The sequence below is a fragment of the Schistocerca gregaria genome, chromosome X (assembly GCF_023897955.1).
Source record: "Schistocerca gregaria isolate iqSchGreg1 chromosome X, iqSchGreg1.2, whole genome shotgun sequence".
NCBI classification, from domain to species: Eukaryota; Metazoa; Arthropoda; class Insecta; order Orthoptera; family Acrididae; genus Schistocerca; species Schistocerca gregaria.
Genome location: NC_064931.1, coordinates 366,798,423 through 366,824,888, shown reverse-complemented (window position 1 = coordinate 366,824,888; position 26,466 = coordinate 366,798,423). Strand labels below are relative to the sequence as shown.

The window sequence follows — 26,466 nt, the reverse complement described above, 5'->3', positions numbered from 1 at the left end:
ATACCAAGTTTTAGTCATTACCTCTCACCAGTCAACGCAGTGGCCGACGGCCTTCACTTAACGACCAAAAGCAGAGGCGTTTGGGTAGAGTTGTCAGTGTTAATAGATAAGCAACACTGCGTAAAGTAACCGCAGAAATCAATGTGGAACGTACGTCGAATGTATCTCTTAGGCCAGTGCTGCGTAATTTGGCGTTAATGGGCTATCGCAACAGACGACCTATGCGAGTGCCTTTGCTAAAAGCACAGCTTCTCCTGCAGCGCCTCTCTTGAGCTCGTGACCACATTGGTTGGAAACTAGGTGAATGGAAGACAGTGAGTCGGTCAGATGAGTCTAGACTTCAGTTGATAAGAGCTGATGATAGGATTCGAGTGTCGCACAGACGCCACAAAGCCCCGAACCCAAGTTAACAAGACACTGTGCGAGCTGGTGGTGTCTCCATAATGGTGCGGGCGATGTTTAAATGGAATGGACTGGATCCTTTGGTGCAACTGAACCGATCATTGATTGGAAATGGTCATGTTTCTTCTTCTTGGAGACCACTTGCAGACATTCTTCCCAAACAACAATGGAATTTTTATGGAGGCCACAATTGTTCGCTATTGATTTGAAGAACATTTTGGGCAATTCGAGCAAGTGGTTTGGCCACCCATCGAACATTTATGGGACATCATTGATGTGTCAGTTCGAGGAAAAAATCTTACATTAACAACGCTTTTGAAATTATGGACGGTTATAAAGGCGACTTGGCTCAGTATTTCTGTAGGGGTTTCCAACGACGTATTGAGTCCATGCCAAGTCGATGTGCTGCACTACACCAGGAAATAGGAGGTCCGATGTGATATTAGAAGGGATCCCATGACATTTGTCAGCTCAGTGTATGTTATAGAGACTTTATTTGTTCCATGGACAAAGCAAAGTGGTCATTTACGTCTGTAAGAAGTTCATGTTATGTCTTAATGGTTAAATAAAGGTAACAGTAACAAAGATGTATACAAGATACAGCATATGGCGGTGTGAATTGGTACAATTTTTTAGTTCCGCTGGAAAAAAAGTTTGGCACGAACGTGACTCGTACATCGACGAGTGTGTATATCCATTTCCTATGGCATTGCGTCGTCTCAGTGAGCTAATAAGATAGCTCTGGCACAACGCTGAGTTCATGCTACGTGTTGTTGGCCATGCTGCAAGCACTCTGTTGCCGGAACCTCGTTTTTCAAATCGCATTTACTTTAAACCTGTTAGTGGGGCTAGGTTTTGCCAGATATGCTTTTGTCTTCAGTTGGAATGATGACTCACATGTCGACCTCCAAGTGCGCCATTGTTTCTTACCCTGTACAAGAAATACCCAAATGTGCAATTAAATATTTCTTTATTTGGCAGTATAACTTCACTCCATTAAAGTTATCATGTAATGTATTGGTTCTTTGCTAACAAAAGACATCTCTCTCTTCTAACATAAGGCGTCCCCGGAGGCTGATCAGAAAGCCTCCCCGGTGCGTCTGACAAACCGGTTTCAGGCACTGTCTCTGGCTGAACCAGATGCAGCCGCCTGCCCTGTTTCAGAGGATCATTCTCAGCCTTCATGGTCCGGGCAAGCGCAGAGGGTGGGCATACTGGTAGTTGGGAGCTCCAATGTTAGGCGCGTAATGGGGCCCCTTAGGGATACGGCGGCTAAGGAGGGGAAGAAATCCAGTGTGCACTCCGTGTGCATTCCGGGAGGAGTCATTCCTGATGTGGAAAGGGTCCTTCCGGATGCCATGAAGAGCACAGGGTGCAACCAGCTGCAGGTGGTGGCACATGTCGGCACTAATGACGTGTGTCGCTTTGGATCTGAGGAAATTCTCTCTGGATTCCAGCGGCTATCTGATTTGGTGAAGGCTGCCGGTCTTGCTTACGAGATGAAGGCAGAGCTCACCATCTGCAGCATCGTTGACAGAACCGACTGCGGACCTTTGGTGCAGAGCCGGGTGGAGGGTCTGAATCAGAGGCTCAGACGGTTTTGCGACCGTATTGGCTGCAGATTCCTAGACTTGCGCCATAGGGTGGTGGGGTTTCGGGTTCCGCTGAATAGGTCAGGAGTTCACTACACTCAGCTGGCGCCTACACGGGTAGCGGAGGCTGTGTGGCGTGGACTGGGCGGTTTTTTAGGTTAGAAGGCCTCGGGAAAGTGCGGGATGGGCTGCAATGTCAAAGGGTGCTTGGCAATTACAGGACGTGCTTGGATCAAGGAACAGTCGGAATTATAGTTGTAAATTGTTGTAGTTGCGCTGGAAAAGTCCCTGAGCTTCAAGCGCTAATAGAAAGCACAGAAGCTGATATCGTTATAGGTACAGAAAGCTGGCTAAAGCCTGAAATAAGTTCTGCAGAAATTTTTACGAAGTCTCAGACGGTGTTCAGGAAAGATAGATTAGGCAGAATTGGTGGTGGAGTGTTTGTGTCTGTCAGTAGTGGTTTATCTTGTAGTGAAGTCGAAGTAGATACTCCGTGCGAATTGGTATGGGTGGAGGTTATACTGAACAGCCGAATTAAGTTAATAATTGGCTCCTTCTACCGACCCCCAGACTCCGATGATACAGTTGCGGAACAGTTCAGAGAAAGTTTGAGTCTCGTAACAAATAAATACCCCACTCATACGGTTATAGTTGGTGGGGACTTCAACCTACCCTCGGTATGTTGGTAAAAATACTTGTTCAAAACCGGTGGTAGGCAGAAAACGTCTTCCGAGATTGTCCTAAATGCTTTCTCCGAATATTATTTCGAGCAGTTAGTCCACGAACCCACGCGAATTGTAAATGGTTGCGAAAACACACTTGACCTCTTAGCCACAAACAATCCAGAGCTGATAGAGAGCATCATGACTGATACAGGGATTAGTGATCACAAGGTCGTTGTAGCTAGACTCAATACCATTTCTTCCAAATCCATCAGAAACAAACGCAAAATAATTTTATTTAAAAAAGCGGATAAAGTGTCACTAGAAGCCTTCCTAAAAGACAATTTCCATTCCTTCCGAACTGACTATGCGAATGTAGACGAGATGTGGCTCAAATTCAAAGATATAGTAGCAACAGCAATTGAGATATTCATACCTCATAAATTGGTAAGAGATGGAACGGATCCCCCGTGGTACACAAAAAAGGTCCGAACGCTGTTGCAGAGGCAAAGGAAAATGCATGCGAAGTTTAGAAGAACGCGAAATCCCGAAGATGGGCTAAAATTTAAAGACGCGCGAAATTTGGCACGTACTTCGATGCGAGATGCCTTTAATAGGTTCCACAACGAAACATTGTCTCGAAATTTGGTAGAAAATCCTAAGAAATTCTGGTCGTATGTAAAGTACACAAGCGGCAAGACGCAGTCAATACCTTCGCTGCGCAGTGCCGATGGTACTGTTATCGACGACTGTGCCGCTAAAGCGGAGTTATTGAACGCAGTTTTCCGAAATTCCTTCACCAGGGAAGACGAATGGAATATTCCAGAATTTGAAACACAAACATCTGCTAGCATGAGTTTCTTAGAAGTAGATACCTTAGGGGTTGCGAAGCAACTCAAATCGCTTGATACGGGCAAGTCTTCAGGTCCAGATTGTATACCGATTAGGTTCCTTTCAGATTACGCTGATACTATAGCTCCCTACTTAGCATCATATACAACCGCTCGCTCACCGATAGATCTGTACCTACAGATTGGAAAATTGCGCAGGTCGCACCAGTGTTCAAGAAGGGTAGTAGGAGTAATCCATTTAACTACAGACCTATATCATTGACGTCGGTTTGCAGTAGGGTTTTGGAGCATATACTGTATTCAAACATTATGAATCACCTCGAAGGGAACGATCTATTGACACGTAATCAGCATGGCTTCAGAAAACATCGCTCTTGTGCAACGCAGCTAGCTCTATATTCGCACGAAGTAATGGCCGCTATCGACAGGGGATCTCAAGTTGATTCCGTATTTCTAGATTTCCGGAAAGCTTTTGACACCGTTCCTCACAAGAGACTTCTAATCAAGCTGCGGAGCTATGGGGTATCGTCTCAGTTGTGCGACTGGATTCGTGTTTTCCTGTCAGGAAGGTCGCAGTTCGTAGTAATAGACGGCAAATCATCGAGTAAAACTGAAGTGATATCAGGTGTTCCCCAGGGAAGCGTCCTGGGACCTCTACTGTTCCTGATCTATATAAATGACCTGGGTGACAATCTGAGCAGTTCTCTTAGACTGTTCGCAGATGATGCTGTAATTTACCGTCTAGTAAGGTCATCCGAAGACCAGTATCAGCTGCAAAGCGATTTAGAAAAGATTGCTGTATGGTGTGTCAGGTGGCAGTTGACGCTAAATAACGAAAAGTGTGAGATGATCCACATGAGTTCCAAAAGAAATCCGTTGGAATTCGATTACTCGATAAATAGTACAATTCTCAAGGCTGTCAATTCAACTAAGTACCTGGGTGTTAAAATTACGAACAACTTCAGTTGGAAGGACCACATAGATAATATTGTCGGGAAGGCGAGCCAAAGGTTGCGTTTCATTGGCAGGACACTTAGAAGATGCAACAAGTCCACTAAAGAGACAGCTTACACTACACTCGTTCGTCCTCTGTTAGAATATTGCTGCGCGGTGTGGGATCCTTACCAGGTGGGATTGACGGAGGACATCGAGAGGGTGCAAAGAAGGGCAGCTCGTTTTGTATTATCGCGTTATAGGGGAGAGAGTGTGGCAGATATGATACACGAGTTGGGATGGAAGTCATTACAGCATAGACGTTTTTCGTCGCGGCGAGACCTTTTTACGAAATTTCAGTCACCAACTTTCTCTTCCGAATGCGAAAATATTTTGTTGAGCCCAACCTACATAGGTAGGAATGATCATCAAAATAAAATAAGAGAAATCAGAGCTCGAACAGAAAGGTTTAGGTGTTCGTTTTTCCCGCTCGCTGTTCGGGAGTGGAATAGTAGAGAGATAGTATGATTGTGGTTCGATGAACCCTCTGCCAAGCACTTAAATGTGAATTGCAGAGTAGTTATGTAGATGTAGATGTTCTCTGTCGCATATTGAAAGAATCATAACGTTGGGTTCAATATCTTACTAAGTTAAATATAGCTATTTGAAAATATATCTATTTGAAAATAGCTATTTTCTCGTACAACAATCTTATATTTAAACTTACAACATTCCTGAAATCAAATCAGAATTTCTTCAGCACGTCATAGCATCCCAAGTTTCTCAATTCAGTCTTAATTGCCGTAAGTGATCGAGTAGTTCTTTTTTTTAAAAAAAAAAATATTTTAGCAGTCAATCTGAAGCTATAGTAACCAAATTTATTTATAAAACAAAATTTAATACACAAGTACCATGAGTTAGTTTTGGGACCTTCTCATGGGGTCACGCATTAATTTCAGGTAGACCTCAAATATATGCGACCTCATAAATGAGTTAGTATTTATCCATGACAATAAGGTTATACAGTCTACGATGCTAATAAACTCTTCTATGATGAACAACATACTTTGTCGTTTAAGTGACGTTTATTGAGGAGTGCATTAGCATTATGACTGTTGGACTCACTGTTCCATGTTATTACGAATAAGACATTTCACACTAGAACGTCGTTCTTGCAGTAAAGCTTGAGCACATGACATCACCGTTCCCCAGGTGAGCCATGTTTATGCACAGATACGTACTACAAAATGACGATCGCTAGCCACCTTCCAGTATAACTACGGGTTTTAGTACCATGACTCTGAGGAGATGATCCACCTGCATTCGGTGAAGCTCTTTTCATTTAAGCAGAGAGACTACATCTTTAACGGGATGGAAACTTTCAAGGACTGAAAGGGATTCGGAAGAAATTGGCTGTGGCCTATAGTAAGGGAAAAACCCTGGCATTTGTGTAAATAAAAAGTGGGAAACCATAGAAAACCATTTTCAAGATTTCCAGCGGATGGATTCGAACCCCCTCTCCTCCACAATTCAAGCGCGCCATGGCCCAGAGCTACCCCACTTGGTGGAGAATTTACGAAAACTGGTTGTTGTACATTCTTTTCAAACAGAACAAAATGCATCACAAAAAAAGACGGAATTTTCGTGTTTGATGTTTTCATTCTAATTGTGAATGTTTCATCATTTGGTAGTGCATTAATGCAAGTAATTTTAAGATTTAGTTATGCAGGGAATTCGTGGCTTCAGTTATTATAGTATTCCAAAAGCGTAAATAGATTTTGGACGAATGGGGGGTGGAGGGACGAAGGTGCAGTCGGCTCGGTCGAAATCAAGTAGTAAGCTGAAAATTTTTTTCTTAGAGACGAACGATCTACGCATCGAATGTGCTGTCATCACATACTCTTTCAACTCTCCACAAACCCCTCCCCATCGTTCCGCATCCCAACAGGTTTTCATAATTGAGTACAGCCTGGGTGAGCAGACTGGGCGATATTTTGTCATTTGGGTTGATAATGACGGATTTTGAGTAATTTTGTAGAAAATGCAACCACCGTCGTTTGGACGATATTTTTGTTGATCAACGTGGGTTTTGGACAACACAGGCAAATCCAAGTGTATTTTTATGCACTGACTGTTATTGAATGTTATTCGTAAATCTATATGCCGCTTCGCTGCCTTCTGAAATACTGAAGAACTGCAACCCCAATGTTCTACCAGTCTCCAAACAACGATTCCAATCCTAACATTAAACTGCTGTACATGGTTTACAGTTTTAAACATGCCTGTCTCTCAGCCACCATATATAAGTTTCAGCATGGGAATCACACAGCCAGCCGGTTGCAAATAACTGTTACATTGACCTAGTTTTTGAGACCACTAAGGATGTCTTCATCAGAATAAAATTTTAAGAAACCCTATAAAATAATACATAGAAAATTAAGTTTGACAAAATTATTAACCAACATGACAACTGTCGTGGCATACAAAGGTTACTTACGTAAAATTACATTGCGAGAAAGCAGTGGTCTAAGTTTCGAGCAGATATGCTCCATTCAAGAATCAAAATGAAATACGTTCAAGCCTTTGGCACGTATGCCTTGCTAGGAACAACATCAAACTGGTCAGTTCAATGGCTTACATTGATGCCATGAAGGCAATAAAAATTGCGCCTCCTATCGGGCGCCGACAGTGACATGTGCCAATTTGAGACATTATAACAGAAATAACTGAATTAAACAACGCTTAATTATAAAAACAAAATACAAAGAAAGTGAGTTTAACGTACTGTTGAAAACACAGAAAAGTCGAGCAAATGATACGTAACAGAGCCATCTATTAGGCTGTCCAGAAATTACCATTTCGTAAAACACAGGATATTAAGGAATATTTATACAAACAGCTGAAATATTCTGAAAATATCTACATGAAGGTAACTTTAGTACTGTATACCCATGAGATTCGAAGAAAAAGATGTTTCGGAACTAGAGGAAGGGAAAAACAGTAAAAAAATTAAGGAATCAAAATTCCACGAGTAGTGCATTAAAGCCACTGAAAAGATTTTTGTTACGTAATTGTAACCGTTCATTGAGGATGAGGCCATCGTTCTTAGAAATATACTTGAAAGTCTCCAGCAGTTTGAGTACGTCGAGCCTACGACCTTTCTTTTCCCTATTCATAATGGATATTTCATTAACACTTTTCGGTTTGCGACCAGAAATTGAAAGATAATATTCAAAAGTGGAATTATGTGCATTAATGCTTCTTTTTTTCTCAATAAACATTCCTTGTACTTCTCACTGAAAGAGCTTCCAGTTTGTACTATATAAAATCACATGTGATACGTGTCCCGTTTATAATAAACTCCTGAATTGTGTATAAGAGCAACTGTGGTCTTGAGATTGTGAATAAGATTTTTTTGCGTTATTGTCAGAGGGAAAGGTAACTTTCCATGCATATTTTTTAACTAGAAGACGACGAATTCTATAGGAAATAGGGCCCAAAAATGGAACAGAAAAAACTTTCTGTAGTTACTTGTTATTGTCAGAAACAGCACTGATGCCTAAAGTACCGTAGTCACTTTAGCGTCAGTTTTGACTTTGAAGGTCTTTTCAATTAACGAGGGATCATAGCCATTATTAACTGCAATAGCTTTTTTAATAAATTCATCTCTTCATTAAGCTTTGTCAGGTGAAAACTTATAGAACCGGCATGTTGAATAACTGAGTGTAAAAATACTTTATAGGATTGAGGTTGCAGTGAACTACTGGGCACAATCTGATCTGTATTAGTGGTTTTTCAAAAAATACCGAACGAAAGTCTTTCGTTGTCAATAGCTGTACAAAGGTCCAAGTAATCAAGCTGACCATCGTTATTTTCTAATTCACAAGTGAAGCTGACTTTTTTCATGAAGACTACTAAAAATTTCAAACAGCTGTTCATTTAATTCCAGGGAACCGCTGTATATGATCAAAATGTAGTCTACGTACCGAGAATACGGCAAAATACGCAGATCAGCAGCTGAAAAACTATTGTAGGATTTTTCTTCCAGCGAATTAATGAAAATATCGACCAAGGTGCCTGCCAGTTGATTACCCATTGTTAGGCCCTCAGGGTGATGGTATAGTTTGCCATTGAAAACAAAATAGTTGTATTTTACCACTATTCTTAGCAAACGAATTAGGTCAGTTATCTCCTCATCAGAAATTTCTTTTTTATAAGTACGTAAATTTTTTTTTCAACGATGTTAACAGGTGTCTGAACAGGTACATTTGTACATAGGTTTGTAATATCTAGTGAAAACAATTTAGTATCTTGAACAAACTGCATATTTGATTTTACTGCCTAGATTTTGACTGTTGACGACAATAATTATTTCGAAAAGCAAGAGACTTTTTCAATTTTTTTTCCATGAGGAAACCTTGGTAAATTCTGATATGCACTGTTCATACTCTGTATGATCAGACGTATTGGTGGTAAATTTTATGTACTTTAAACTGGGAATGCAATTTTGAGGCCTGTGGATTCATATTAATAAACTGTTTCTTATGAAATGGTTTAAACAAATACATAGCGCTATTAATGGCAAGTGTAATTTCTTTTTGTATCATGGTCAGATCCTTATCTAGATCTGAAACATTATTCCCTTCAAACAATTGTAAAGTCTTAGACACACATTCGTTCTGAGTATGGACGATTACAGCATTTCCTTTGCAGTCTTTGTTATAAGGGCATTGCTTTTTTTACCTTGAAATTAACATTTTTAATCAATTTTTTTATGACAATCGTATTGACAGGAGTTTTTAACTGCATGTTTCTCAAAAATACTACGTACATCATGAACTACCCACGTTTGTTGCGAAGAGTCTAATTTGACGTTACTGAGGCCTGTATTCAGATCTATATCATATTTTCTACAACAACGTTGTCTTCACTATGGTTAATATATTTCAACATTCTTTCACTTACATATTTGTCAATATTTTCATTTTTGTCTTCATATTTGTTTAATGTATCTTGTATTTATGATCCTCTTAATGTGTAACGAATTGGTGGTACATCTTCAAATTTTTCTAAATATTGATAAGTGTCAGAAACAATTTATTTCTCAACTTCTTTATTTTCTTTGGTAGCTCTTAGAACATTATATATGAAGACAGTAACTGCAACTCGAGTTCAAATGACATTAAATTTCATTGAGCTGTTTTTAAGTAAGTTGGAGTTAAAATAAAAACTACATTACCAAACTGATATAAAATTTTAGTGAAGGATATGGAACTCATGTGCCAGTTGTTAAATATGAGCCAAATTATAAACTTGAAAAATAAAAAAAAAATATTGAGAAGTCTAAAAATAACGATTTATTTTTATGAATTAGGTACTACAGAAAAAGCAGGATTAAGTGGTAATAAAAACTTTGTGATAAATACAACAAATTATTTTAATTCAGTAGAGTTTGATATGCCTTATTTTATTTTTGTTATGTTTCAGACTAATCGTAAAAATAAGCAGTTGATTGATTCACCATTATAGATAATGTCAAATCATGTACATTATATTTGAAAAATGGAAGAAATGAAATATTTCCACAATAAATGTGAATTGTTGAACCACGAGATTATTACCTGGAATATTATGGTTCATTTTGTGATTTTTGTTATAACCTTTAATCACAATAATTGCGTGGATATTCAACACTCTCTCTTAGAAACAATAGCTGATCACATGATTACAACTCAGTCTCTCGTATTCGACTGTCGTGCCGTGACATGCGGCCGGCGCCATTCGTAGCTAGGTGGCGCTCCCGCGCTCAGCCGATTTGCGGAGCGCCTCTATCGCCGTTTGCGCGTACTGTCGTGGCGGCTCTGTTAAATGTCGTGGCACTACCACAACAATTTTAAATGCTTTACACAATTAAAAGAAGATGCTGATCTTAATCTACAAAATTTTATTACAAATTAACCTATTTATGTCATAAACATGACATACAGAAAAAATATTCCAGCAGTACAAAAAAGACAATGAAATTACGAGCTACTATTAATGATAAAATACTGGAGTTACACTTTTGTATATAATTGTTGTTGTTGTTGTTGTTGTTGTTGTGGTCTTCAGTTCTGAGACTGGTTTGATGCAGCTCTCCATGCTACTCTATCCTGTGCAAGCTTCTTCATCTCCCAGTACCTACTGCAACCTACATCCTTCTGAATCTGCTTAGTGTATTCATCTCTTGGTCTCCCTCTATGATTTTTACCCTCCAATACTAAATTGGCGATCCCTTGATGCCTCAGAACATGTCCTACCAACCGATCCCTTCTTCTGCTCAAGTTGTGCCACAAACTTCTCTTCTCCCCAGTCCTATTCAGTACTTCCTTATTAGTTATGTGATCTACCCATCTAATCTTCAGCATTCTTCTGCAGCACCACATTTCAAAAGCTTCTATTCTCTTCTTGTCCAAACTATTTATCGTCCATGTTTCACTTCCATACATGGCTACACTCCATACAAATACTTTCAGAAATGACTTCCTGACACTTAAATCTATACTCGATGTTAACAAATTTCTCTTCTTCAGAAACGCTTTCCTTGCCATTGTCAGCCTACATTTTATATCCTCTCTACTTCGACCATCATCAGTTATTTTGCTCCCCAAATAGCAAAAATCCTTTACTACTTTAAGTGTCTCATTTCCTAATCTAATTCCCTCAGCACCACTTGGCTTAAACGACTACATTCCATTATACTCGTTTTGCTTTTGTTGATGTTCATCTTATATCCTCCTTTCAAGACACTGTCCATTCTGTTCAATTGCTCTTCCAAGTCCTTTGCTGTCTCTGACAGAATTACAATGTCATCGGCGAACCTCAAAGTTTTTATTTCTTCTCCATGGATTTTAATACCTACTCTGAATTTTTCTTTTGTTTCCTTCACTGCTTGCTCAATATACAGATTCAATAACATCGAGGAAAGGCTACAACCCTGTCTCACTCCCTTCCCAACCACTGCATCCCTTTCATACCCCTCGAGTCTTAGAACTGCCATCTGGTTCCTGTACAAATTGTAAATAGCCTTTCGCTCCCTGTATTTTACCCTTGCCACCTTTAGAATTTGAAAGAGAGTATTCCAGTCAACATTGTCAAAAGCTTTCTCTAAGTCTACAAATGCTAGAAACATAGGGTTAGTATTTTGCAGCTGTGACTTATTAAACTGATAGTTCGATAATTTTCACATCTGTCAACACCTGCTTTCTTTGGGATTGGAATTATTATATTCTTCTTGAAGTCTGAGGGTATTTGGCCTTTCTCATACATCTCGCTCACCAGATGGTAGAGTTTTGTCAGGACTGGCTCTCCCAAGGCCGTCAGTAGTTCCAGTGGAATGTTGTCTACTCCCAGGGCCTTGTTTTGACTCAGGTCTTTCAGTGCTCTGTCAAACTCTTCACGCAGTGTCATATCTCCCAATTCATCTTCATTTACTTCCTCTTCCATTTCCATAATATTGTCCTCTAGTACATTGCCCTTGTATAGACCCTCTATATACTCCTTCCACCTTTCTGCTTTCCCTTCTTTGCTTAGAACTGGGTTTCCATCTGAGCTCTTGATGTTCATACAAGTGTTTCTCTTGTCTCCAAAGGTCTCTTTAATTTTCTTGTAGGCAGTATTTATCTTACCCCTAGTGAGATAAGCCTGTACATCCTTACATTTGTCCTCTAGCCATTCCTGCTTAGCCATTTTGCCCTTCCTGTCGATGTCATTTTTGAGACGTTTGTATTCCTTTTTGCCAGCTTCATTTACTGCATTTTTATATTTTCTCCTTTCATCAATGAAATTCAATATTTTTCTGTTTCCCAAGGATTTCTACTAGCCCTCATCTTTTTACCTACTTGGTCCTCTGCTGCCTTCACTACTTCATCCCTCAAAGCTACCCATTCTTCTTCTACTGTATTTCTTTCCCCCATTCCTGTCAATTGTTCCCTTATGCTCTCCCTGAAACTCTGTACAACCTCTGGTTCTTTCAGTTTCTCCATGTCCCATCTCCTTAAAATCCCACCTTTTTGCAGTTTTTTTTTCAGTTTTAATCTGCAGGTCATAACCAATAGATTGTGGTCAGAGTCCACATCTGCCCCTGGAAATGTCTTAAAGTTTAAAACCTGGTTCCTAAATCTCTTTCTTACCATTATATAATCTATCTGAAACCTGTCAGTATCTCCAGGCTTCTTCCATGTATACAGCCTTCTTTTATGATTCTTGAACCAAGTGTTGTGCTCTGTGCAAAATTCAACCAGGCGGCTTCCTCTTTCATTTCTTAGCCCCAATGCATATTCACCTACTACGTTTCCTTCTCTCCCTTTTCCTACTACCGAATTCCAGTCACCCAGGACTATTAAATTTTCGTCTCCCTTCACTATCTGAATAATTTCTTTTATTTCATCAAACTTTTCTTCAATTTCTTCGTCATCGGCAGAGCTAGTTGGCATATGAACTTGTACTACTGTGGTAGGCGTAGGCTTTGTGTCTATCTTGGCCACAATAATGTGTTCACTATGCTGTTTGTAGTAGCTTACCCACACTAGTATTTTCCTATTCATTATTAAACCTACTCCTGCATTACACCTATTTGATTTTGTGTTTATAACCCTGTAGTCACCTGACCAAAAGTCTTGTTCCTCCTGCCACCGAACTTCACTAATTCCCACTATATCTAACTTTAACCTATCCATTTCCCTCTTTAAATTTTCTAACCTACCTGCCCAATTAAGGGATCTGACATTCCACGCTCCGATCCGTAGAACGCCAGTTTTCTTTCTCCTGATAACGACATCCTCTTGAGTAGTCCCCGCCCGGATATCCGAATGTGGGACTATTTTACCTCTGGAATATTTTACCCAAGAGGACGCCATCATCATTTAATCATACAGTAAAGCTGCATGCCCTCGGGAAAAATTACGGCTGTAGTTTCCCCTTGCTTTCAGCCGTTCGCAGTACCAGCACAGCAAGACCGTTTTGGTTAATGTTACAAGGCCAGATCAGTCAATCATCCAGACTGTTGCTCTTGCAACTACTGAAAAGGCTGCTGCCCCTCTTCAGGAACCACACATTTGTCTGGCCTCTCAACAGGTACCCCTCCGTTGTGGTTGCACATACGGTACAGCTATCTATATTGCTGAGGCACGCAAGCCTCCCCACCAACAGCAAGGTCCATGTTTCATGGGGGGAGGTGTATATAATTATGCACACAAAAAGAATTTAACATATGATGTGTAACATAGAATATTATCTGAGAATTTTTAATTTCCGGATATTTTGGATAATGAGTGTGAAACTTTTAAAAATAATATGTAAACATCAATGTAATATTTTAATATTTTGTAAATTTGTTTATTGGTGAATTATACTAATAATTTGGAATTTTTATAGTCATAAACAAGAGAGAATTTGAGTTTTCAGTTTCTTTCCAAATTATTGTAAAATTTTCATTACAACCAGGGGAGGTGGAAAGGGGGAGGGGACTATGGGGGCTATAGCCCCCCGTCCATGGAGTATCATATTACACTGGATAAAATGACTTGAGAAATCAGTGAATACACTACTCCAACTGACTCAATCTTTTTTTATAATTATGTACAGTATAGGTTGCAATGTATTCCAAACATATTTTAACAAAAGAATAAGAGTGGCAAGTAGCTTACTACCTAAACCAATAAAAATCATTTAACTTAAAAGAGGTGTCTTATTATTTATTAATACACATTTTTTACCTTGGACTCAAAAATATTTACCTAAAACTACTTTACTGACAAAATGGTAAAATTTGGTGTTGCTTAGAGTACCCAAACTCTCCTTATGTTAAGTCATATCCCATCCCCCCAAACGCACTCCCCCCCCTCCCAACTGACTTCTGGAATCACCCCTGGTTATAACTATAATATTCAAATTCATGTATATAATCTCTGTAAGTATCTTTAATATAATGAACCACATTATTATGTTTTATATTTCTGAAATGTCCTACAATTAAAGATTATTTGAAATAATATTTGCGAATGTTACATTGAATTGTTTCTCTTGTACATGAAATGCATTCAGAGTTGCAAATTTGGCTTACCATCAGCTGTATAATGGAACAGCGACTATGAAAACTTGTGCTGCACTGGGACTCGAACCCAGATTTCCTGCTTATCGCAAGCAGTGCCTTACCATTAGGTTATCTGTCCATGACTTGCATGATTGATTACATATGGTTTGGGTCAAGCTGTGAGTCGTGCTCAGATAGCCAAATGGTAAGGCACTGCTCGCAATAATCGGAAAATTTGGGGTTGAGTCCGGGTCCGGCACAAAATTTGACTTTTGCCACTCCAGTATACAACTGTGATAGTAACCCATATTCGCAACTGCAAATGCATTTAACGTATTTCATAACAGTTGTAAACACTGCAGGACATGTTGCTTCGGCCATGCATGCATGTCTAAAGGAACATTACATCATAATAAAGAATAATACATACAGTTTAATATCGTATGTTTCTCTTGTGGTTTATTATTTCTCTCAACAAAAATATTTTTATCAATTTTCAATTCATCCTATACATTACTCATATTCGATGTCTTAGAAAAATTGTCAATTTTTTGTCTTAATTTATTACAAAAGAATTTTATCAGAGAAAATATTTTTATTTATTTTTCCATAACGAATAAATTTAGATTTTTATATTAAATATTTTTTCTATAAGAATGGAGTCCCCACTTATGCTCTGATGTAAACAATAATAAATTCTTTAAGAAACTTAACGAGATAAATGTAGATGATTTGTATAACTTTACTGGATGTCATTATTAGAACACTAAATATGGAAAAAAATTGGTTAGAACAAAATAACGTGTTTAAATCTATTTTTCCAAACAAATACACTCCTGGAAATTGAAATAAGAACACCGTGAATTCATTGTCCCAGGAAGGGGAAACTTTATTGACGCATTCCTGGGGTCGGATACATCACATGATCACACTGACAGAACCACAGGCACATAGACACAGGCAACAGAGCATGCACAATGTCGGCACTAGTACAGTGTATATCCACCTTTCGCAGCAATCCAGGCTGCTATTCTCCCATGGGGACGATCGTAGAGATGCTGGATGTAGTCCTGTGGAACGGCTTGCCATGACATTTCCACCTGGCGCCTCAGTTGGACCAGCGTTCTTGCTGGACGTGCAGACCGCGTGAGACGACGCTTCATCCAGTCCCAAACATGCTCAATGGGGGACAGATCCGGAGATCTTGCTGGCCAGGGTAGTTGACTTACACCTTCTAGAGCACGTTGGGTGGCATGGGATACATGTGGACGTGCATTGTCCTGTTGGAACAGCAAGTTCCCTTGCCAGTCTAGGAATGGTAGAACGATGGGTTCGATGACGGTTTGGATGTATCGTGCACTATTCAGTGTCCCCTCGACGATCACCAGAGGTGTACGGCCAGTGTAGGAGATCGCACCCCACACCATGATGCCGGGTGTTGGCCCTGTGTGCCTCGGCCGTATGCAGTCCTGATTGTAGCGCTTACCTGCACGGCGCCAAACACGCATACGACCATCATTGGCACCAAGGCAGAAGCGACTCTCATCACTGAAGACGACACGTCTCCATTCGTCCCTCCATTCAAGCCTGTCGCGACACCACTGGAGGCGGGCTGCACGATGTTGGGGCGTGAGCGGAAGACGGCCTAACGGTGTGCGGGACCGTAGCCCAGCTTCATGGAGACGGTTGCGAATGGTCCTCGCCGATACCCCAGGAGCAACAGTGTCCCTAATTTGCTGGGAAGTGGCGGTGCGGTCCCCTACGGCACTGCGTAGGATCCTACGGTCTTGGCGTGCATCCGTGCGTCGCTGCGGTCCGGTCCCAGGTCGATGGGCACGTGCACCTTCCGCCGACCACTGGCGACAACATCAATGTACTGTGGAGACCTCACGCCCCACGTGTTGAGCAATTCGGCGGTACGTCCACAAGGCCTCCCGCATGCCCACTATACGCCCTCGCTCAAAGTCCGTCAACTGCACATACGGTTCACGTCCACGCTGTCGCGGCACGCTACCAGTGTTAAAGACTGCGATGGAGCTCCGTATGCCACGGCAAACTGGCTGACACTGACGGCGGCGGTGCACAAATGCTGCGCAGCTAGCGCCATTCGACGGCCAACACCGCGGTTCCTGGTGTGTCCGCTGTGCCGTGCGTGTGATCATTGCTTGTACAGCCCTCTCGCAGTGTCAGGAGCAAGTATGGTGGGTCTGACACACCGGTGTCAATGTGTTCTTTTTTCCATTTCCAGGAGTGTATCAATAACTAGTAAGGAGATGGATTTTCAGTTTTAATATGAAAATATTAAACTGAGATATAATGGAAGGGAAAACAAACAAGTAGATTATAATGAATAACATGAGAGAATTTTTAAACTAAATATGAGGAAATTATTTGAAACTTTTATATCTACATTTTAAGCTTGAAAATTAACGATTTTTTTTCTTTGAAATTTATAAAAAGGCTTTGAACAAAGGATGTGACTGTTCAAAATCATTGGTGAAAATACTCAAAAAGTGATGATAATGTCTGAGGAAAACACAAAAGACGTTGAAATAACTGAAAAGATGATGATCGTTTCTTGTGTGTTGGTTTGTTTTTTTTAATTATTAATATCTGACTTTTTGACGTATGGTGTGTACTGCTTGAAATTTCGTGATTTTTTTTATTTTTTATTTTTTTACTTTTTTTTTGGCGTGGCTCTCGATTTCTTTGTAAAAAGTTACATTTTGCATAATATATCTACTCTTAACAACACTGAAATCATTGTAAACAAAAAATATTTTTACATAGTGCACTTAAATGTGAATTGTTTTATGGAGACAATAGATATAATATTCTCCATGTTTTTAGTTAACAACAAGTGTGTCGGAAATTATCTTCCTAGTCTTCTTTCAGTTTAAATGAAATGAATGAATACCATTCTTTTCCTTTAACAAACAAAGATGTACATTACAATTTTCACATTTTTTACTCCACGACATCCCTTGCGTTATGGAAATTTGCACATAGTAGGCACTGCACCATTTTTGTGAAGAGGCAAGTGTTGTGCTTCATCATACTGAATCTTTACAGGATGCCTAGTTTCTCCTCCTTACCTTTCAAGAGGAGTATCTGAAGGTGTGGCAGATGCCCACACTTTCCCCCCCTTTATTGTTATTATTATACTTATTGTTATTGGAGGTATCCTTCCCACTTAACACCAGAACATCAGTCACATTCATCCTGAAATTTAGGAGATATACATATTATTTTCTTCATTTTTGTGATCAATTACTTTGGCACTTGTCTTGTATTCCAGTCAACTCTGTACCACAGCAAAATCAACAGCATGGAATATTGCTCTCTCTCCATTTCTTGGATTTTATAAAAATTTTGTAATATGACAGCAACACGTCAAAAGGATCAACTCCACCTATGCTAGGGTTGTATAGTTTTACAGTCTTGGTTCAACAAGAAGTATCATTTATTTGGTTCCTTGCATCATCTTCAGTTTCTCCTTTCCCAAAAACTTTAATCTACTACAACTGTTTTGTTGTCAACCCATTTTGCCAGTGTTGTCACCTGTCATTAAATTATTTTGTGAAAATCCTCTTCCCTTCTACAGTGCCTTCTTGTCTTTCATTGGATGAGGGTTGGCAGATTGGATGGCCCTGATAATTCCGGCATTACACATTTTCTTATTTTGGTACTTTGAAAAATCTTGTATGAGGAATTTATTGGAATACCTACTGTAGAAAATAAATTGATATAGTCTGTTTATTTTACAGGTGACATGGAGATGGTTTTATCCATGTGTTGTTCACTAGGAGAAAGCTGGGCTGGAAACTCATTTCTCTGCAGTGAATATCCCAGTCCTGTTGCTGGAATAGCAAGAGAGCAGCAGAGTGTTTGTTTATCAGCCATTGAAATTTGTTGTACTCGAACTAAAAGGTAATGTGCATAACATGGATTCCTTCATTGTTCATCATTTGTTTCAGATAATTGTTTTGAATACCTAAGTCACTCTTTGACTGCATCAAATTGTTCAAAAATAAGAAAAAATGAAACGAGTGCCAATATGCTACTGTCTAACAGAGCTCTTGTTCTCTAAATCTTTATTCATACACTGCATAGCACTGTGATTTTCATCGCAAATGGTATTTCCCATTGTATCATGTATTACAGTCTCATCTCATACCATTCATGTCTGGAGTGTAGAAATAACGAGTACTTAAATGCACCTAGGCATGCTGCTGTTAGTCTGGTCTTGTCTTTACTTGTCATAGAGTGATGTCTATGGGGCTGTAGTATATTTGCAGTTTTCTCATTTAATACTGCTTCTTGAAACTAAGTAGGGTTTTGTAGGATGGCTGACAGCTATCTTCAGGCATCTAACAGTTCAGTTTTTTCAACATTTTCATGATGCTCTTACATAAATCAAATGATGGTGAGACTATTCATGCTGCTCGTCTTTGTTTACATGTAGTATCCCCTGTTAATCCTATTTGGAAGGTGCTCACACACTTGAGCAATATTCTAGGTGTGTTGTGTGGGTGTTCCGTAAGCATTTCATTTCTAGACTGACTGCGTTTTCCCAGTACTTTATCAATGAACCAGAGTCTACCACATGTCTTACCAAGGAATGATCATTCCATTGTTGCCATACTATGTTTCTGAGTTTTGTGAAGTCTACAGTTTCATAATTCTAAACATTTAAAGCAAGCTGCCAATCTTTATGCCGATTTTAAATCGCATCGACATCTGATTTAAAACTTGTGCAATTGTATTGAGGTCTAGTATCATTATAGACTAATATATCATCAGCAAAATGTCTTAATTCACTATTAATATACCCCACTAGGTTGTTAATACACGTGATTAATTACATTACATGTACAGCAAGCCTCCCAAAACACTACCCTGTGATACAGCTGAAGTTACTTCTACACCTGTTGATGCCTTTCTATCCAAGATAACATGCTGCATCCTCCCTATCAATAAATCCTCAGTCCACTCACACCTTTTGTTTGATATCTCACGTGGTGGCACTTTCATTAATAAACATTTGTGTTGTACTGAGCCAAATGCTTTTTGGAAGTGAACGAATACTGCACCTATCTAATTGCCTGATTCAGTCACTTTCAAGGTGTCCTATGAGAAACATTGGGTCTCTCATTACTGATGTTCTTGGATTCCATGCTGATTGGCATTCTGTTAAAGATACCTCAATATGTTTGAACTTGTTAAAGGTACCTCAATATATTTGAACCCTGAGCATGTTACAATATTCTACAACTGACAGATGTCGATGATATTGGACAGTAGTTTTGTGGATTACATCTGATATCCTGCTTGTAGATGGATGTAACCTGTGTCGTATTGCAATCACTGGGCATAGTTTATTTTTTGAAGGCTCTGTGGTAGGCCTATACTAAGAGGGGGTCAGACTCAGTCTCTACAGAATTTGACTGGCATTCCTATCACTCATCTTCACTGATGCAAGAATTATACTGGGGCAGTACTCTTGGCTCTACCTTTGTGAAGGTACATTTGAAAATGGAGTTCAGTGGTTGTGCTTTTGCTTTGTAAGTGTGTAGACACTAACTTTGTTGCTACTAACAGCCTGCACATAAGCCCAGAATTTCTTTGGGTTTCATGAGCTTTCAATAAGGTACATCTCAGATAGTCCCTGTAGGCTTCAAACATTACTCTATTGACATCTAAACATATTTCATTTGTCATATATCCTCAGTTTTATTATGATTTTTATTAAACCTATTGTACAGTTGTTGTTTTCATAGAAGTTTTTCACAGAGACTGTACACCAAGGAGAGTCCCTCCTGATCTGAACTGTACTATGTAATCTTACCCTTGTACACACCACTGACATCTATCCAGACCACCACACAGGAATTCCAAACTGCATCAGGATCCACTGCAAGTACTATGTGACAGTTAGGCTGGAGGTGAGAAAACTTGGATTTCATGGTTGAGCAGCTGCTCATGAGCCATACATCACGCCAGTAAATACAAAACGACACCTCACTTCGTGTAAAGACCCTAAACATTGGATGATGGAACAATGGAAAAACATTGTGTAGTGACAAATTACAGTACACAATGTAGCAATCCAATGGCAGGGTGTGGGTATGGTGAATGCCCGGTGAACACCATCTGCCAGCATGTGTAGTGCCAACAGTAAAATTCAGAGGCGGTGGTGTTATGGTGTGGTCATGTTTTTCATGGAGGGGGCTTGCACCCCTCGTTGTTTTGTGTGGCACTATCACAGCACAGGCCTACATTGATGTTTTAAGTACCTTCTTGCTTCCCACTGTTGAAGAGCAATTCGGGAATGGTGACTGTATCTTTCAACACAATCGCGCGTGTTCATAATGCACAGCCTGTGGCAGAGTTGTTACATGACAACAACATCCCTGTAATGGACTGGCCTGCACAGAGTCCTGACCCGAATCCTATAAAACACCTTTGGGATGTTTTGGGACATCGAGTTCGTGCCAGGTCTCACCAACTGGCATTGATACCTCTCCTCAGTGCAGCACTCTGTGAAGAATAGGTTGCCATTCTCGAAGAAAACTTTTAGCATCTGACTGAACGTATGCCTGCAAGAGTGGAAGCTGTCATCAAGGCTAAGGGTCTGCCAACACCATATTGAATTCCAGCTTTACTGATGGAGGGTGCAACAAACTTGTAAGTCCTTTTCAGCCAGGTGTCTGGATACTTTTGATAACATAGTGTATACTCTGTGAACCACTGTGAAGTTTATGGCAAAGGGCATGCCCCACAGTACCAGTTGTTAGGGCTTTTTCCTGTTCCATTAACATATGGAGCACTGGAAAAATGATTGTTTAAGTTCCTCTCTGCATGGAGTAATTGTCTAATCTTATCCTCATGATCCCTATGGGAGCCATATGTGGAGAGTTGTTGTATGTTCCTAGAGTCATCATTTCAAGAGTTGGTTCTTGAAGCTTTGTTAGTAGACTTTCTTGGATTTTAACAGAATAAAAAAACTGCTTCAATTGTCAGAATTTATTGTTTATTGCATGACCAATTTCAAAGCCTAAAGCTTCATCTTCAGGTGCCACCAACTGCGAATGAAAGGAGGAGCTACTGGCATAGAAGAACTATGGGGTCAATACACAGAAACAAAAGGGAAAGCCATGAAAAGTGATGTGCTCACTTAATTATTGAATTATACATGCATAGCTGTAGGGTCAGTCAGTCAGTCAGTCAGGGGGTCACACCCACATCAGACATACATACATACATACATACATACATACATACATGCATACATCAATATTTGTTCCATATATCATGAATACGACTATTCATAATGATATGGAAGGTGTCACTTTAACATAAGTTCCCTTTACGCAAACTTTTTTTGCAGTGACTGCTTAGGAATGCTCTTCATGAATGGCATCACAACAGGTCAGATCACAAGATTAACATACAAATTTGCAGTCAAGGTGTGTGGAAGAACCATGAGTGCTCCTGCTTTCATATGAAGTCTCACCATAGACCATAACTCCTGGTTTATGACCAGTGTGTCTAGCAAGCAGGCAGGTTGCTTGCGAGCTCTCAACTGATCCCCTTCCAACCAACACATGACCATCACTGACACGAAAGCAGAATCAGCTTTCATCAGAGAGCACAACAGACTTCCACCTTGCTCTCAGTGAGTCCTCGCTTGATACCACTGAAGTCACAAATTGTGGTGGTTTCTGGTTAGTGCAATGCACATTGCAGGGCCTCTAGCTCGGAGATGCCCTTGAAGTAACTGATTTATAACAGTTCGTTGTGTCACTGTGGTGCCAACTACTGCTCAGATTGGTGCTGCAGATGCAGTACAATGTACCAGACCCATACAGCACATGATGGTCTTCCCTGTCGGTAGTGCCATGTGGGCTTCAGGAGCCTGGTCTTCAAGAGACTGTACATTACAATCTTATCAAGTCTTGCTGCAATATTGCACAATGAACATCCTGCTTCTCATAGCCCTACTACACAACCTTGTTCACACTCAGTGAGGTGTTGACAATGGTGTCTAACATCTATTCATCACATCCAATCTCAGAGGTAACTAACACTCACAGTCGTTACAGCATGTATTTTAACTCATAGACTTAATAATGTTTTTCCCCATATTCAACCCTCTACTTACTATCTAAATTTCCAAAAATCAGCATGTTGTCTTACACACTTTTCTCAAAATTACATAATCTTTTGATAAGAATTCTTTATAAATCTATCCTTGCTATTTATTGAAGTGATGAGTAGTGAATGTAATACTGTTTTAGAAGTTTTTATTGGCATGGTATGCCTGGAAAACTACAGGCATGTGCAACACCACCAGACATTTCTTACATTTGTACCATGTATCACTTTTCTCCTTCCTTGTTTGCACAGTGTGCAATTTCTGGAGATGTTTTATTTCTGGGACTGGAAAGGGGGGGGGGGGGGGGCAGCTGGCAGATAAACATAACAAAACCTGAAAAACAAATCTTATACCTCTCAAAATATTGAAAGAAGTCCAATGTGTCATACAACACTCAATAGATGAATTTCTCAACTTTTCAATGTTATGTGACATGTCATGCCATGTATTAACAGATAAGAAGAAACTCTAGCTGCTCAACCTGTCTCACAACTGCAATGTAAGAGTATACTTGAATCCTGTGACCAGCTGTGAGCCAGCTGTATAAACTAATGGCTTAAAGCAAACCTAATTTGCATCCTCTTAGTGGTGCTAATAGCTCCACTCAAACATATCTGGTGCAAAATTTGAATAGACATCATCTTTCAGATGTAGAAACATGTGTACCAACTTCCATTTATGTCGCACAACTTCTCCTTGACGATGTGATTTTTTTCTGTCACTGTATGTTTACAACATTTCAAGGAGGAATTCCTGGAATCAAAGTTTTGGAAACCTGCTTGTTTTTTCGTGTATGTAGATGACACTTGTGTCATATGACCACATGGAAGAACCAAGATAAATGACTTCCTCAGAAGTCTCAGTTCCATACATCAGGACATCCCCTTTCAGGCTGTCCTGATAAAAAGAAGAGCAAACAGCATGTTGGCCCATAGTGTGTACTGGAAGAAGACCTATGCTCAGTTTCAGACAGCTACCACCACCCACCACAGAGGGGTGATGTGCTCACAACATAGGTAGATAGGGCTCACATCCTATTTTACAATGAAATTTTCAATGAAGAACTTGACCATCTGAGGACAGTGTTCCAGAAGAACAACTACAAGAAGTGGAAAATTTGGACAGCCCTACATCCTACAGGGTGTTTCAAAAATGACCGGTATATTTGAAACGGCAATAAAAAATAAATGAGCAGCGATAGAAATACACCGTTTGTTGCAATATGCTTGGGACAACAGTACATTTTCAGGTGGACAAACTTTCGAAATTACAGTAGTTACAATTTTCAACAACAGATGGCGCTGCAAGTGATGTGAAAGATATAGAAGACAACGCAGTCTGTGGCTGCGCCATTCTGTACGTCATCTTTCTGCTGTAAGTATGTGCTGTTCACAACGTGCAAGTGTGCTGTGGACAACATGATTTATTCCTTAGGACAGAGGATTTTTCTGGTGTTGGAATTCCACTGCCTAGAACACAGTGTTGTTGCAACAAGACGAAGTTTTCAACGGAGGTTTAATGTAACCAAAGGACCAAAAAGCGATAAAATAAAGGATGTGTTTGAAAAATTTCAATGGACTGGGAACGTGACGGATGAACATGCTGGAAAGGTAGGGCGACCGCGTACGGCAACCACAGAGGGCAACGCGCAGCTAGTGCAGCAGGTGATCCAACAGCGGCCTCGGGTTTCCGTTCGCCGTGTTGCAGCTGCGGTCCAAATGACGCCAAAGTCCATGTATCGTCTTATGCGCCAGAGTTTACACCTCTATCCATACAAAATTCAAACGCGGCAACCCCTCAGCGCCGCTATCATTGCTGCACAAGAGACATTCGCTAACGATATAGTGCACAGGATTGATGACGGCAATATGCATATGGGCAGCATTTGGTTTACTGCCGAAGCTTATTTTTACCTGGACGACTTAGTCAATAAACAGAAGTGGCGCATATGGGGAACCGAAATGCCCCATGTTGCAGTCCCATCGTCCCTGCATCCTCAAAAAGTACTGGTCTGGGCCGCCATTTCTTCCAAAGGAATCATTGGCCCATTTTTCAGATCCAAAACGATTACTGCATCACGCTATCTGGACATTCTTCGTGAATTTGTGGCGGTACAAACTGCCTTAGACGACACTGCGAACACCTCGTGGTTTATGCAAGATGGTGCCCGGCCACATCGCACGGCCGACGTCTTTAATTTCCTGAATGAATATTTCAATGATCGTGTGATTGCTTTGGGCTATCCAAAACATACAGGTGGTGGCGTGGATTGGCCTCCCTATTCGCCAGACATGAACCCCTGTGACTTCTTTCTGTGGGGACACTTGAAAGACCAGGTGTACCGCCAAAATCCAGAAACAATTGAACTGCTGAAGCAGTACATCTCACCTTCATGTGAAGCCATTCTGCCAGACACGTTGTCAAAGGTTTCGGGTAATTGCATTCAGAGACTATGCCATATTATTGCTACGCATGGTGGATATGCGGAAAATATCGTACTATAGAGTTTCCCAGACCGCAGCGCCATCTGTTGTTGAAAATTGTAACTACTGTAATTTCGAAAGTTTGTCTGCCTGAAAATGTACTGTTGTCCCAAGCATATTGCAACAAACGGTGTATTTCTATCGCTGCTCGTTTAGTTTGTATTGCCGTTTCAAATATACCGGTCATTTCAGAAACAGAAGAGACACCTCAGGAGGATGCGGCCATTGTTTTTTAACCTTTTTATAGATCATTATCTGGAAAGATAGGACAAATTGTCCAGTAACAGTGAACAAAGACGTTTTTCTGCCCACCAGTGAAAACACAGCCACTGCTGGGTTATATCAAAGAAGACCTCAGACTATTGAAATGATTGGTCTATCAGATACCATACCAATGTGGCAAGACATATATGTAGGTCAGATGGTACATACTGTTGCTGAGAACATGAATGGCATACTACACTGCAGCAGCCTAACAAGTACACAATCATGGATCATGGCCTGTCACAATTACAGGGACTGGGATACAACCTTACTAAGGTTCTGACACAGCAAGTAGTAGCAGTAGTAGTAGTAGTAGTAGTAGTAATAGTAGTAGTAGTTCAGTTTGAAGACTGGCCTGAAGCAGCTCTCCACACTACTCTATCCTGTACAGTCCTCTTGATCTCAGGGTAACTACAACAACTGACATCCTTTTGAGCCTGCTAACTGTATTCATTTCTTGGTCTTCCTCTACAATATAACTGCCACTCCCACCAATACTAAACTGGCAATCCCTTGATGTCTCAGAATGTGTCCTAACCACCAGTCTCTTCCTTTAGTCAAGTTGTGTCACAATTTGCTTTTCTCCTCAGATTTTATTCTGTACCTCATTGTTAGTTACACGTCTATCCATCTAATCAGTATTCTTCTGTAGCACCACATTTCGAAAGCTTCTATTCCCTTCCTGTCTGAACCGTTTAATCTCCATGTTTCCCTTCTGTACAAGGCTATACTTCAGACAAATACTTTCAGACAAGATGTTAACAAATTTCTTTTCTTCATAAACACTTTTCTTTCCATTGCCAGTCAGAATTTTGTATCCTTTCTACTTTGGCCATCATCAGTTAGTTTACTACACTATATGATCAAAAGTATTTGGATACCCCCAAAAACATATGTTTTTCATATCAGGTGCCACCTATTGCTAGGTGCTCCATATCAGCAACCTCCTAGTCATTAGACATCATGAGAGAGTTGAATGGGGCACTCTGCAGAACTCACGGACCTGGAATGTGGTCAGGTGATTGGATGTTACTTGTGTCATACGTCTG

The 26,466-nt window shown here is 40.2% G+C and overlaps 1 protein-coding gene across 2 annotated transcripts in view; it reads left to right on the top strand.

The window, feature by feature from the left end:
• Positions 1-26,466, top strand: part of LOC126297567 (fibrillin-2-like) — a 597,958-nt gene that overhangs the window by 132,849 nt on the left and 438,643 nt on the right. For both annotated transcript variants that reach the window (XM_049988509.1, XM_049988508.1), the window contains exon 2: positions 18,280-18,442. In XM_049988509.1, coding sequence (XP_049844466.1) covers positions 18,280-18,442 — 163 coding nt within the window. The remainder of the gene's footprint in view (positions 1-18,279; positions 18,443-26,466) is intronic.